Source organism: Terrapene carolina, unplaced genomic scaffold (assembly GCF_002925995.2).
Source record: "Terrapene carolina triunguis isolate 2854851 unplaced genomic scaffold, T_m_triunguis-2.0 Scaffold66, whole genome shotgun sequence".
NCBI lineage: Eukaryota > Metazoa > Chordata > Testudines > Emydidae > Terrapene > Terrapene triunguis.
In genome coordinates, this window is record NW_020664417.1 from 70,093,383 (window position 1) to 70,106,638 (window position 13,256).

At 43.4% G+C, this 13,256-nt stretch overlaps 1 protein-coding gene across 4 annotated transcripts in view; it reads left to right on the top strand.

Moving 5' to 3' along the window:
* The window catches only part of SEPSECS (Sep (O-phosphoserine) tRNA:Sec (selenocysteine) tRNA synthase), a 51,565-nt gene extending 40,962 nt beyond the window's left edge, over positions 1-10,603 (top strand). For 3 of the 4 annotated variants that reach the window (XM_026648002.2, XM_026648004.2, XM_026648003.2), the window contains exons 9-11: positions 5,500-5,593; positions 8,785-8,875; positions 10,289-10,603. In XM_026648002.2, the coding sequence (XP_026503787.1) occupies positions 5,500-5,593; positions 8,785-8,875; positions 10,289-10,544 (441 nt within the window). In that variant the 3' untranslated portion in view covers positions 10,545-10,603. The remainder of the gene's footprint in view (positions 1-5,499; positions 5,594-8,784; positions 8,876-10,288) is intronic. The other variant, XM_026648005.2, reaches the window with a different exon arrangement.
* Positions 10,604-13,256: the final 2,653 nt, after the last annotated feature.

Sequence of the window (13,256 nt, forward strand, 5' to 3'; positions counted from 1 at the left end):
TCTTCCCTGATTCATCCAGTCCCTCCACATGCAAGTAGCAATTCTGGGCTAATTGAGTGATTTAGATATCTAATCATAAATGAGGAAAATTTACTACTTTAAGTAGCTAAGTTAAGAGCCCAATTCTACAAATTGGAAGTTATTTTATTAAAGGGACATTGTCAAATGTACTACACTATAGGGAAGTCCTCAAATGAGACACGCTTAAAGTGTTAAATTGTTGGGGAATATCTTATTGTTCTCATCATTAACTTTCTCTCATCACCATTCTCCTCAATAAATGTATTCTGAGAACAGCCATTGTAAATACACTCCCTTGCAGTATTATCCTCTGTTGCTGCAGAAGTAAATAGCCAATAGAGGTAGCACAAAATAATTAACAAATCAGATTACAAAAATGATACTGATATAATAGATGAGCACATTAGTGATGCTTATTTACTCCTGAGGGAATTCTGCACCAAAAAATTAAAAATTCTCCACACAATATTTTAAATTTCTGCAAATTTTATTTGTCAATAAATGTGGCAGCTCCAGCATTGCAGTGGGGAGCGCAGAGCACTGGCTGCACAGAGGTAGGAGCTCACCCTGCAGCCCCTCCTAGGACACAGACTCGGCAGTGAGGCTGCACCTGATCCTGACACAGCACAAGGACCAGGCCTGCCCCAGAAACCCTACAGGGCCCTGCCCCTCCACGCCAGGCACACCAGGTGTGGGACAGGCAGGTTCAACCCAGCAGGATCCAAGTGTGGAGCGACTTAGTGTGGGGAGATCCAGGTGTGGGGTGAGAGGGTTCTGTGTGGGACAATCGGTGTGTGTGTGGGAGCTGGATGCACAGGGGCTTATTGGGGGTTCTGGGTGCAGGGGTAATGGGACTCTTCAGAGGGGTCCAAGTGAAGGTGGTTGGGACTCAGCGGGGGGTGTCTGGGTATGAGGGGATGGCACTCAGCGGGGGGGCGGGGGGGCTCGGGTGTGTGGGGCTCAGCAGGGAGGTCTGGGTGCTGGGAGAGTGGGGCTTGGTGGGATGGGAGTTGGAGTTTGGAGGGCTCAGCAAGGAGTGGTCCACGTGAGGGGGGGTGGGACTTATTGGGGTGGGGGTTGAAGTGCAGGGGTTCAGCAAGAGGTCTGGGTGCAGGGATGGGTCTGGATGCAGGGGGTGAGGCTCTGGGAGGGGGTTGGGTGCAGGGAGCTCTGTGGGGAGGTTCTGGGTGTTGGGGGAGTGAGGCTCGATGGGGGGTCTGGGTATGGGGGGGTCCAGATGCATGGGTGGCGGACAGCTCCCCCACAGTGACCCCTTCCTCCGCAGCTGAGGAGTGATGGGACAGGAAGAGGGAGAGGGCAGAGCTTCCTGCAGCTGGGGAAGGTTTCTGGGGGTGGGTCTGACTTGGCCCCAGCTGCTCCTTGCAGGGGAAGAGGAAGTCCCGTCCTCCCCCATCCCCAGTCCAGCCAGGATTAGCAGCTGGACCCAGCACAGGGTAGGAGCTACCGGCCGGGGCATCCCCATCCCCACCCCCTTCTGTGATTTACCTCTCAGTCAGCTGTTCTGGGTGCCTGAAACAACATGCCTGCTCTGCTGGGGGTGGGGGGTGCGTGACCACACTTACGACTTCCCTTTGCTTCCCCCATCAGAAAGTCATTTTTCTGAAGGGAAGCAAAGAAATCTGCGGGGATATGAATTCTGTGCACACGCTGTGGCACAGAGTTCCCCCCAGGAGTATAACTTCTTGTGACAAGAAAGTGAATAACAAATGAATATGGTGTTTGTCTTCCACGAGGAGCAAGAAAAAAGTGTCTAGATAAGGGAACAAATGTTACTTTTAAGTTTCTAAGAGGATACTGTAAATAAAGCCAACTGCAAACTGTGCAAGCTGTTGTACTCAAACCATAGAAGTATTGGGTTTGATTTCAAATGGCCACTGCAAAGCAGCAATGATTTGCCACAAGTTTCTAGTCCTCCTCACTGCCCATAGAAGCCTCTTGCAAGTTTTTTTCTCTAACTAGACCTCTCAAAAACTTCATGCTGTTGTCAGTGAACACCCATCTATAGTTTGATTCATTTTGTTAGGTGGCATGACACTATTTCTCTGAGTGAATCCATCCCATGTGATTAAGAGGGTCAGCTCAGGAGCCATTTTCACTTGATTTCTCTAAGATGGAGGCTGCAGTTCAGTTAATTCAGTGGCCCAGGAAAAGAAGGTATACACATTTCTCAGAACTGCTCCCCTAACCCATTTGGTTCTGTAAAATCTCTGAGGTGCTACCTAAAATGGTATCTTTAATTTTATACATAGATTCTAGGGCTGGAAGGGACCTCAAGAGGTCATCGAGTCCAGTCCTCTGCCTTCATGGCAGGACCAAATACTGTCTAGACCATCCCTGATAGACATTTATCTAACCTACTCTTAAATATCTCCAGAGATGGAGATTCCACAACCTCCCTAGGCAGTTTATTCCAGTGTTTAACCATCCTGACAGTTAGGAACTTTTTCCTAATGTCCAACCTAAACCTTCCCTGCTGCAGTTTAAGCCCATTGCTTCTTGTTCTATCCTTAGAGGCTAAGGTGAACAAGTTTTCTCCCTCCTCCTTATGACACCCTTTTAGATACCTGAAAACTGATATCATGTCCCCTCTCAGTCTTCTCTTTTCCAAACTAAACAAACCCAATTCTTTCAGCCTTCCTTCATAGGTCATGTTCTCTAGACCTTTAATCATTCTTGTTGCTCTTCTCTGTACCCTCTCCAGTTTCTCCACATCTTTCTTGAAATGCGGTGCCCAGAACTGGACACAATATTCCAGTTGAGGCCTAACCAGCGCAGAGTACAGCAGAAGAATGACTTCTCGTGTCTTGCTCACAATATACCTGTTAATGCGTCCCAGAATCACGTTTGCTTTTTTTTGCAACAGCATCACACTGTTGACTCATTTAGCTTGTGGTCCACTATAACCCCTAGATCCCTTTCTGCCGTACTCCTTCCTAGACAGTCTCTTCCCATTCTGTATGTGTGAAACTGATTGTTCCTTCCTAAGTGGAGCACTTTGCATTTGTCTTTTTAAACTTCACTAGATCTAACTGGTTCCAGTCAGAGAGGTACATGTCAGAGGGTAGGATGATGGTCCACACAAGGAGGAGGATGCTGTTTGTAGAAAGGAGGGTTCTTTGTCAAGTCCTAAAATTGAGGAAGATGCCCAAGCAATAGCCATGAGAAAGAATGATGGGAGAAGTAGCAAGCGGGCAGTTGTACTGAAGTGAATGGTGAACAAAATCGTTGTAGTCAGGAGGAAGAACAAGCTGATACCTGATGACCAGGGATGAGGCTACCCAAACTTAAAACCTCTTTGTCTTTGCGCCTCTCTCTCTGTCTCAGACACCCCCACACACCCTACCTATGTCTACCAATGTGAAGTGTTGAAAATGACAACTCAGAGGCCATAGGAATTGTTAGGAAGAGTGGTTTGTTCTGACTCTTGTCTATCTGTGTTCTGTGCTGAGGTGTGAGGGGAGCATCACTAACACTAAATTGTTTAGTTGGTGAAGACCTGAAGCAGCTGTGATGTGTGGGGTTTTTTTTTCCTGCTATCATGATGTCGCATATGCATTAGCTAGGATAGGTAGACAGTTCACGTAGGCATCTCTGCTTTTGGCATCCTTTTCAACAAAGGAACTGTCTGATGAAATGACATCTGAACTTTTGACACCCATCTATAATGTTTAGAAAGCTTGAGCAGCAGCTGCAGGGTGACTAGCTACTTGTCTCAGAAAGAGGACAGGGAGGGGAACTGTCTGCATGGCATAGATGACTGTGGAGGAGAATATAGTGTATGGCACAAAATTCATTCATACCCATACCAATGCTCTCTTGCTTAATGTAAAGGCAGATCAGATGCTGACCTATTGTCCTTCTGGTGCAGAAAAAGAGGGATTCTTCTAGCAGCTGATGGCAGTTGCAGCTCTCTAGTGACAGATGCCAAATTGCACTTTTTTTTCTATACTAAGACTGTTCCAGATTAAAACAGTGCAAGCAGCAGTTTGGCATGACGTGGCCAGCAATGCAGGCAAAACAGTGTTCACCGCTCTGTGGACAAGTGGTCCAAACCTCCCCAACTATTTACCTTTAAATCAATCAAAAAGCAAAAAAATCTGATCTGATTGGTTAACAGTTAATATTTAACAGTCATTTGTATTCAAATCTGTGATGCTAAATAGTAGAAATATTCTGATTCATCACAGAACTGTTTCAGCTGGTAAGAAACAAGAATATTTTCTTATCAGATATTGATGGAACAAAATGTGCTCTTTTAGTGTTGTATTGGGAAGCTAAAAAAGATGGATGAAAGGAATGCTAATTCCTGTTTTCTTTGGCATCATGCAGGGTTACATTTTGTTTGAAGTGGCTATTTATTAATAGAATTTGTGCTCAAAGATATCATCATGTTTCACCAAAGGTTCAGCATCTTATGTCATGAGTATCACAGCTATCGTCCTGTCTGCTGTACTTGGATATGAATGATGCCATGGGAATTTTGTAAGAGTAGAGGGTTGTCCTGGTATAGAGGGCCAAAATTTCCCTCTAGTCTCCTCACTATGTCTTGTTTACATTCAGAGCTATGCACCAGTTGGTTGCCACCCTCAACTCCAGTGGTGCTCTATGTTATGTACATTTGAAGTGTTTTGGGCTCCTTCAGAATGAAGGACACTAAATAAATGTAAAATATAATATTCACCAGGAAATATAAAATATGCACTGAGGAATGATATCTCAACTTTCTTGCTGTATTGTTTTCACTGAACCAGTTTGTCCCCTGCCCTGGTAAAAGACTATAGACAAGGGATTTGTGTGTGGCTATTTCTGCAAGGATTTCTTTGTGGCGATTCCCCCACAGCATCTTGTTGGGATGGCAGGGTTTGCTGACCTATGGTAAAGCTCTTGCCCGAAAGCATAGCAGACTGGCTGCAACCCTGCACCAGCTTTGGCCTTGGCAGCTCCTCTCTAACTCCCTGGCAGTGGATGCCCTGTGGTGGTGAACAGTTTAGGTCAGAGCTGATGTGGAAGTACAGGTGGTCTGCTATGTTTGCAGATGCAGCCTCTATCACAGCAAGGCCACCCTGCCCCTTCCCATTGCAGGATCCTGGGAGGGGTCTTGCTGCCACAATCTCCTCAAGGATGGATTACCTTTTCTATATAAATTCTGCGGAGACAAAGAGGGATTGAATCCTGAGCACAGGTGCTGGCCCACATGGAGCTGCTTCATCTTGTCAGGCAGGGAAGACAATGGTATGGAGAGATCTACACAGGAAGGGGCTTCCATGCGCTGCTCAAGGACACTGTCTGACCTGTTAACTCAAATAAATGGCTGATGCTTAATACATATGAACTGGGGACCACTTGGATACTTTATGATATATTCTGGAGGCTGACATCTTTCCAAAATTGATATTAACTATTCAACAGAGAAAGAAAGAAAAAGAAAATTAATTGAAAATTGTTGCTTTTTTCCAGGAAATGTTTTCCTACCTTTCAAGTCAGCTGAGGAAGCTAGCAGAAGTCTACAAGGAGAGGCTGTTGAACACACCACACAATCCTATTTCCTTAGGTAACACTGCTCTACAGCCAAAATGCTTCTGAAATAAATGTAGTCAAACTTTACTAATTCTGAGTCACTGAGAACGAAAATGATGCTTAAAATTGTTGATTGGCTCTAGTTTTCAAGATATGCTATTGGGTCAGTATATACGACCCTTGACTTGGGAATGGCGGAGGATAAGTGAGTTATAAAGGGAAGGGATCTCAATTTAAACCAGAAATGACTAAAATACATCTTTGACTGGATCTATGAATAAATCTATGACTGGGTTTGGACAGTACTTGCTTTTTAGGCAAAACAATGAATGATGCAATCTGAAGCTGGTATTGCGTCATACATGATATGAATTGCATCATGTTATTCCTAGAAGTCATGGATGATGCAATCATAATGAAGCTTACATCACTCTGCTGAACAAATTGCCCTATATCAGCTCTAGAAATCATACAGTGTCGTGCTCTCTTATTTGTCAGTGTTTGATTTTGCAAAGGGACACATTTCTGTTTAGCCAAAGTGAGCAGAGATGCCTCGTACTTGTGTGAACAGTGCAGATAACTTCTGCTATGTTTGTGGTGAAGTGACTTTTGCATCACAAAAGCACAGTGTAACCACTATGGTTAAGAAAGCCTATCACCTTTATTTTGGCTGCAAAATTGGAGATCAGGACAAGAGGTGGGCCCCACACATATGCTGCAACACTTGTGCAACAAATCTTCGCCAGTGGTTGAACAGGAAAAGGAAATCTATGCCTTTTGCAGTGCCAATGATTTGGAGAGAGCCAACAGATCATACCAGCAATTGTTACTTCTGCATGGTGCCTCCAGTTGGGAAAGGTGTGTCAAAGAAGAAAAAGTGGACTGTGCATTATCCAAACATTCCATCAGCTATACGCCCAGTACCCCACGGAGAAGGACTGCCAGTTCCTGATGCACCAGAATCATTCTCACTTGAGTCAGACGAGGAAGAGGATGAAACTTCTGGTCCTGAACCATCAATGTCACAGGACCCACATTTTCTCCCATCCTCCTTCTCTGAACCACACCTTATAACACAAGGTGAACTGAATGACCTTGTCAGGGATTTGAAACTACCCAAGAGTAAGGCAGAGCTGTTGGGCTCCAGACTACAGCAGTGGAATCTCCTAGCAGGTGATGTTAGGGTTTCCATGTTCCGTGACCGTCAAAAGGATCTTGTCCCATTCTTCTTCATGGAAGGTGAGCTTGTAGCCTGCAACAACATCGATGGTGTGATGGCAGCCCTCCATATCGTTCACGATCCAGATGAGGGGAGACTGTTCATTGATTCATCGAAGATGAGTCTTAAAGCTGTTTTACTGCATAATGGCAATGTTTTGCCATCAATTCCAGTTGGTCATGCAGTCCATATGAAGGAAACCTATGACAACATGAAACAACTTTTGAGGTGCATAAACTATGACCAACATCAGTGGCAGCTTTGTGGCGATTTGAAGGTTGTTGCTCTCTTGCTTGGTCTGCAGACTGGATACACAAAGTACTGCTGTTTTCTCTGCGAATGGGCTAGTCGTGCAAGAGATTCCCACTCCATCAAGAAAGATTGGCCACTCCGACAGTCATTGGAGCCTGGGAGGAAAAGTGTTCAGCATCCACCACTTGTTGAATCAAGGAAGATTTTGTTACCACCCTTACACATCAAGCTGGGTCTGATGAAGAACTTTGTCAAGGCCATTGACAAAACACAAGCAGCTTTCAAGTACCTCCGTGGAAAATTTCCAAGGTTAAGTGAAGCTAAGATAAAGGAAGGTGTCTTTGTTGGTCCTCAGATTTGTGAACTTCTTCGAGATGATGCATTTGACCATTCACTGCGTGGCAAGGAAAAGACGGAATGGAAAGCCTTCCAGTTAATGGCAATAAATTTTCTCGGAAACAACAAGGCAGACAACTACAGGTTGTTGGTGGAAAACCTCCTCAAGGCATACAAAAGCTTTGGTTGCAACATGTCACTAAAGATACATTTTTTGCACTCTCATCTAGATTTTTTTCCACCGAACTGCGGAGCAGTGAGCGACGAGCACAGCGAGCGATTTCACCAGGACATTGCAACAATGGAGAAACGCTATCAGGGCAAATGGAGCCCATCAATGCTTGCAGACTATTGCTGGACAGTGACAAGAGATGCTCCATTGAATGAATACAAGAGACAAGCCAAGAAGCGCCGAGTAGACACTGAATAGGACTAAACTATGTACAGAATTGTTTTTTGCAATTTTGTTTCATAATAAATTTTATTTATATAACCCTTTTGCTGATTTTTAAAGTGTAACATAAACAGGACAAGTGAAATATTATCATGAAAAGACCTAGGTTTACAATTTGATTAAAACTCTATTATCTACACAATATACATAGACATAAAATGTAAAAACTTAAATATCTTAGAAACAGTAGCCAATCAGTTGTTTTAATTGTCATATTTGAATTCAGCACATCAAAATACATAATAAATAGCACATTTTATCTCTGAAGCAGACGACTTCTCAAAAATTGTAGACCAGTGTAATTACTGTTCAGCTTTGAACTGAGCCAGCACTTCTGAAATCTTCTATATTTTTAATACACTTGCATACACAAGATGAGCTTGCATACGGTTCACCGTTCCATTCCATTAATCTTATGCCAATACAAGTCCATTGAAATCAATGGACTTGCATCAGCCTAAAAGTAGAGTAGTGCAGTTATCAGTGCAGTTAGTGACTCAGACCCTGTATTTATATACGTAACTGCTTGTGATCAAAATATGCTTTGTTTGATCATGAGAGTAAAAAGACTGACATGTTACCATTCAGTACTTCAATTTATTTATTTTTATACTGTTTAATAGTTATTTCAACCACAACTGCTTGGTGCTGAACTATTAGTGAGTCCCTTTATTTACTTGGGATTTTCATTGTAAGCAATAACTCTACTGAACCTGGAAAACTGGAACTTCTCTCCCCACACAGTATCTCAACTGTATAAACGGTCTAATCAGATAATGAAAGGATATATTTAGTGGAAAACTGAAAAGAATTAAAAATAATAGTAAGAATGTTCATATTAGTTATATTCTAACCCAAATACTTAACCAGGGCACCATTGTTAGATAAAACTTATCAATGGTTCTTTTCTGCTGAAGGAGGAGCTTTATTACAGTTATTATAACATAGCTATTTATGTCTTCAGCTATGTCTCTAGAGAACCTAGATAAACACAGTGACATGGCTGTTACTCAGCTTGGATCTATGCTTTTCACAAGACAAGTTTCAGGAGCAAGGTGAGCATCTGAAATATTTTAAACTTTTATCATATTCAGTGAAATTTGCTGTGCTGTGATGGTTCTTAGGACTTTACAAACTAACTGAGGTATAATGTGTACACATGTATCCCTAGCGCAAATTTGACCCTGGTTGTAGAGAGTCAGAGTGATGCATTCTTCATTCCACTGCTGTCGGCCTTCACTGTCCATTAGTTAAGTTTTCCCACAAGTGTCCTCATGCTTCCTCCCATGCTGCTCCTTATGCGTGCAAGGAACTCCTTGTAAAAATTTGCTAATGTCTACATAATGTCTGTCAAACCTCTCCTTAAAACTTGCCACTGACAGGATGCCTGCAAAACACTGTCTGCTAGTTAGACAATTGGTGTGCTATGATACGACCACTGATTACCAGGTTAGTTGTACTATTCCTGTCTGTTTGCTGTAGCACCTGGTGCCACTAATCTTAAGATTGTCCTTGTCCCAAATTATTCACAGTCTTTTTGTTATCTGTGGCCGTAGTGCCTAGTACAATGTGGTCCTGATTCCTAATTGGGGCCTTCTAGGTGTGATACCACAATACAAATTAGTAATAATGCATCTTTCACTAGTTGTGGAAGCGGTTACCGTACTTGACAAAAACTGAGGTTTGTAATATTAGAGGAATATTTAACATGGCTTCAGCTGTATTTTAAAAAATCTTTTTTGTGCCAAAGACCTGGGAAACACATTGCTTATCTCTAATGTTGTTCGTTGCTTTTTGTAGTGTAAAAGAAAATCCTACTTTCCAGAATTAACTTCAGCCAGTGTAGGTGGAAAATTTTTACTGCTGGACGGTACATGGCAAGGGAAATGCAGGCCAAATAATTTTTAATGATTTCAGATTAAACCTTTTAGAAGAAGAGGATGATCTAAAACTTGTTTTGGCAGAATTCTTTAATCTGAATATTACTGCTGTCAACTAGCTTCTGCTACAGAGTTAATGTCACTTTGTCTGGCAGAGCTGAGTATTTTCACATCAGAAGACATGCTTCATTAGCTTGGATTATTCTACTTCTTACACAGATGAACTACAGTAAATCTGTATGTACTGCAGTAAGATGGGGTGGGTTTTTTTGTTTTGTTTTACCTGATGATAACTTTTACTTGTCCTGCTACTACAGTCCTCTTTGGGTAGATTGGTCTTAACAGATACCATCTTTGAAAAAGTTCAGGGTTTCATCAAGTTCAAAAGTTCCAGTCCTATTTCTACCAATGCTGTTTTTTTATAGTTCTTGATTTTAATGTTCTTTAATAATTGGTTCACTTCAGGTACTTTTACACAAACTTGTTTATAATTTACACACGTTGTTATGCATAGAAATGTTTCAGAATACTGTGCTTCCTGTAAATAGCCCTGAGCATTTTTAATTGAATTGTGATTGATTCTTTCAGGGTGGTTCCCCTTGGGTCTTTGCAAACAGTGAATAACTACACTTTCAAAGGCTTTATGTCACATACAAATTACTATCCCTGTGCTTACCTCAATGCTGCTTCAGCAATTGGAATGAAAAAGCAAGATGTAGATCTGTTCCTAAAAAGACTGGAAAAGTGTATGAAGACTTTTAGAAAAGAAAAGAGCAATGGAAAAGATGTGCCTGAAATGGATAACTGTACTAAACATACAAGTGCGGGAGAAACTGAAGACTAGAACAAGATGCAGATTTTGGAACACACAAAGTTTGGTGTGTGTTTGGGGGTTGGTTTTTGGGGGGGGGGGGGGGGGGGGGTTGGTTTTGTTTTGTTTTTTGGATTGTGTGAAGTTTGTATCCTGTTTGTATTGTGGAATATGCAATACAGGGAATGGAAATTTAAATTTTAAAAAAACTTGAATCAGATTTTAAAAAATTATTGGGTAACATTCATCACTGTGCGGACAGCAAACCATAAGGCTTTTGCACCTCTTAAAACCCACTCAAGTACTCAAATAGGGCTTAAATAGTATGAAGGCTCTAAGATGGGTCTTTAGAAATGAATTTGCCCCATTGTGATTGGAGTTGGACAAATATCTGAAGAAAATTTCAGTGAATATTGATTAATATTTTAATCTGAATTTGCTTTAGCAGTGTTTTGTATCTCTTCTGATTTTGCTATTGGTGTTCATTTAGCAAACAGTCCTTTTTTGCTCACAAAAATGTCTCTGGAATGAGTGTTCATACATGTGTGAGTATTTGCTCATGAGTGCATTCACAGCCATTTCCTGCTACATCTCTTTATGGGCATGAGAGGGGAGATAGATATTATTAAATGAAATTTTAAAATAATGTGAGCATGAGATACAATGGGGAGAGATGTTTTTTCCAAGTCCCTTTCCTGATAGTAATTTGAACAGCTGAAAACAGGAGCAACATGTTTGAAGTCTGTACATGTTCTTAGCTGGGGAACACCATGGAAAGGCACAGACTCCCTATGGCAAAGGGAAATCTACAAGGGAGTGTAACAGGGCAATTTACAAGGATTCAGCCAATCCTCAGCCCCTGGAAAGACTTTCAGGGTTGAACAGTCCCACAGGAAGCATATGGGGGTAAACAGCAAGGAAAGAAGGGGGCTGCAGTAGGAAGGCAGTGAAATGGGAAGATCTCCCCTCCCTCTTGCATTTGATTTGTACCTTAATAATTGCTCTCCTGAATAGGAGAAGTCAGCGGACCTGAAGTAATGGGAGATTGGTTCTCCTATGGGCCCTAAGGAGGGACAGCAGATATTCATGGGGACTCCCAGGATGTTAGATTTACTCCAGCACTTCAATAAATTTGGAGACCATGCCTCCTAATTCTGAACCATCTCCTGTGGGTGGTGCTGCTGCTGCCCCAACTATATTCAGTCACTAACTGAACCGGTTAGCCTAGCTAAGGGCTCATATCACTGAGTTTGCTTTTGTTGGCTTAGGCTTGTAAAGTTTTTCATTTTAAAAAAGAAATTAAAACGGGATTCATGTGGTATATGCAGAGTGGCAATTTGGTTAAATTAAAGATATTCCAAATCATTTATTGGCTGAGTGGAGCAAGATCTAACACTCAACTCAGTGGCATTTCTGTGTTTGTCTGTAATGTGATAACTTTGGTATGCCACATCTGATCAATTTTAAAAATAATGGAATGTTCTAGGCATCCATGGGCACACTTCTATTAGTTCTGATGGAAATCAAAACACCAGAAGAGCCTGATTCAGAGGAAATTCAGGGCCACAGACTGCCTGTTGCCACAGGCAGAGGAATCTCTGCTGCCCCCTGTACATAGCAGAGGCAGCAGCTTAGCCTGTTGAGTGGGAAGACTGTAGCCTGGACTCTAACAGAAATGAGAGCTTTCCAGACATGGTATATATTGGGGTGTGGGGGGTGGAGAGAGCCCAGTGCATGGGGGAGGAATAGGGACCCAGAGAGGGAGGGGGCCAGGGTGAGGGTATGCAGCAGGTACCAGAGGGATGGGGCAGTCGTGATGGGTGAAGCAGGGACCCAGAAGCGGGGGAAAGGGAGATGGAGGGGGAAGGAAGCAGGGACCCAAAGAGGGCTGGGCGGGGGGGAAAGCAGGATCTGCAAGAGAATGTAGGGATGGGGAATGGTGGTGGTGAGGGAAGCAGGGGCCCAGAGTGGAGATGTGGGGAGGAGAAAGCAGGGCTGTGGATGGGGAGTCAGCAGGGGCAAACCATAAATACTTGAGGGTGGGGAGCATGGACCTGGGGAGTGGGGAATGGTGATTGGGAGTGTAACAAGGCATAGCAGGGCCCCCCTTGGTTCTGCCTTTGCTCTGCTCTGCTCTGCTCCAAAAAGCACTCCAAGACCACCTGGCTCAGCAGTCACCAGTGCAGTTTATTTGCATAGTGCCATCCCACCATCTTCTCACCAGGTGTACAGCTTGGGGATTCCAGCCTTGAGGACTCCTTAGTCTCTGGACTCAGGAGGGCAGAGCTACCACACTCCTTCCTTGGCTCCCCTCCCCCTGCCTCTGGGCCTGTATATAGAACCAGGCTAATCAGGCTGGCAGCAGTTTCTCCTTTGCCAATCAGCCACTGGTTTACCTCCTTTAATTGGAGCTGGAGTGACAGAGGGCTGGCTCAGTCATTCCTGCTGAGCACCCTGTCACAGGGAGAGAGATATGCAGGGGACACACACAGACCAGAGCAATGGGGGTACACACTGAGCCCCTGGTATGAGGAAAGGGGTGGAGGAGTTGTAGGGAGACCCTGAAATAGAGGAGGATGCAGTATGACACACAAGGAATTTACTGCGGTGGAAATGGAGGAATGCAAGTAGCCCCTGGGGGTGCATTGTGCGTGGCCTGCTGAAGCTATGAAGAATGTGGCCCACTAGTTTTACTTACACACACACACACACACACACACACACACACACACACACACACACACA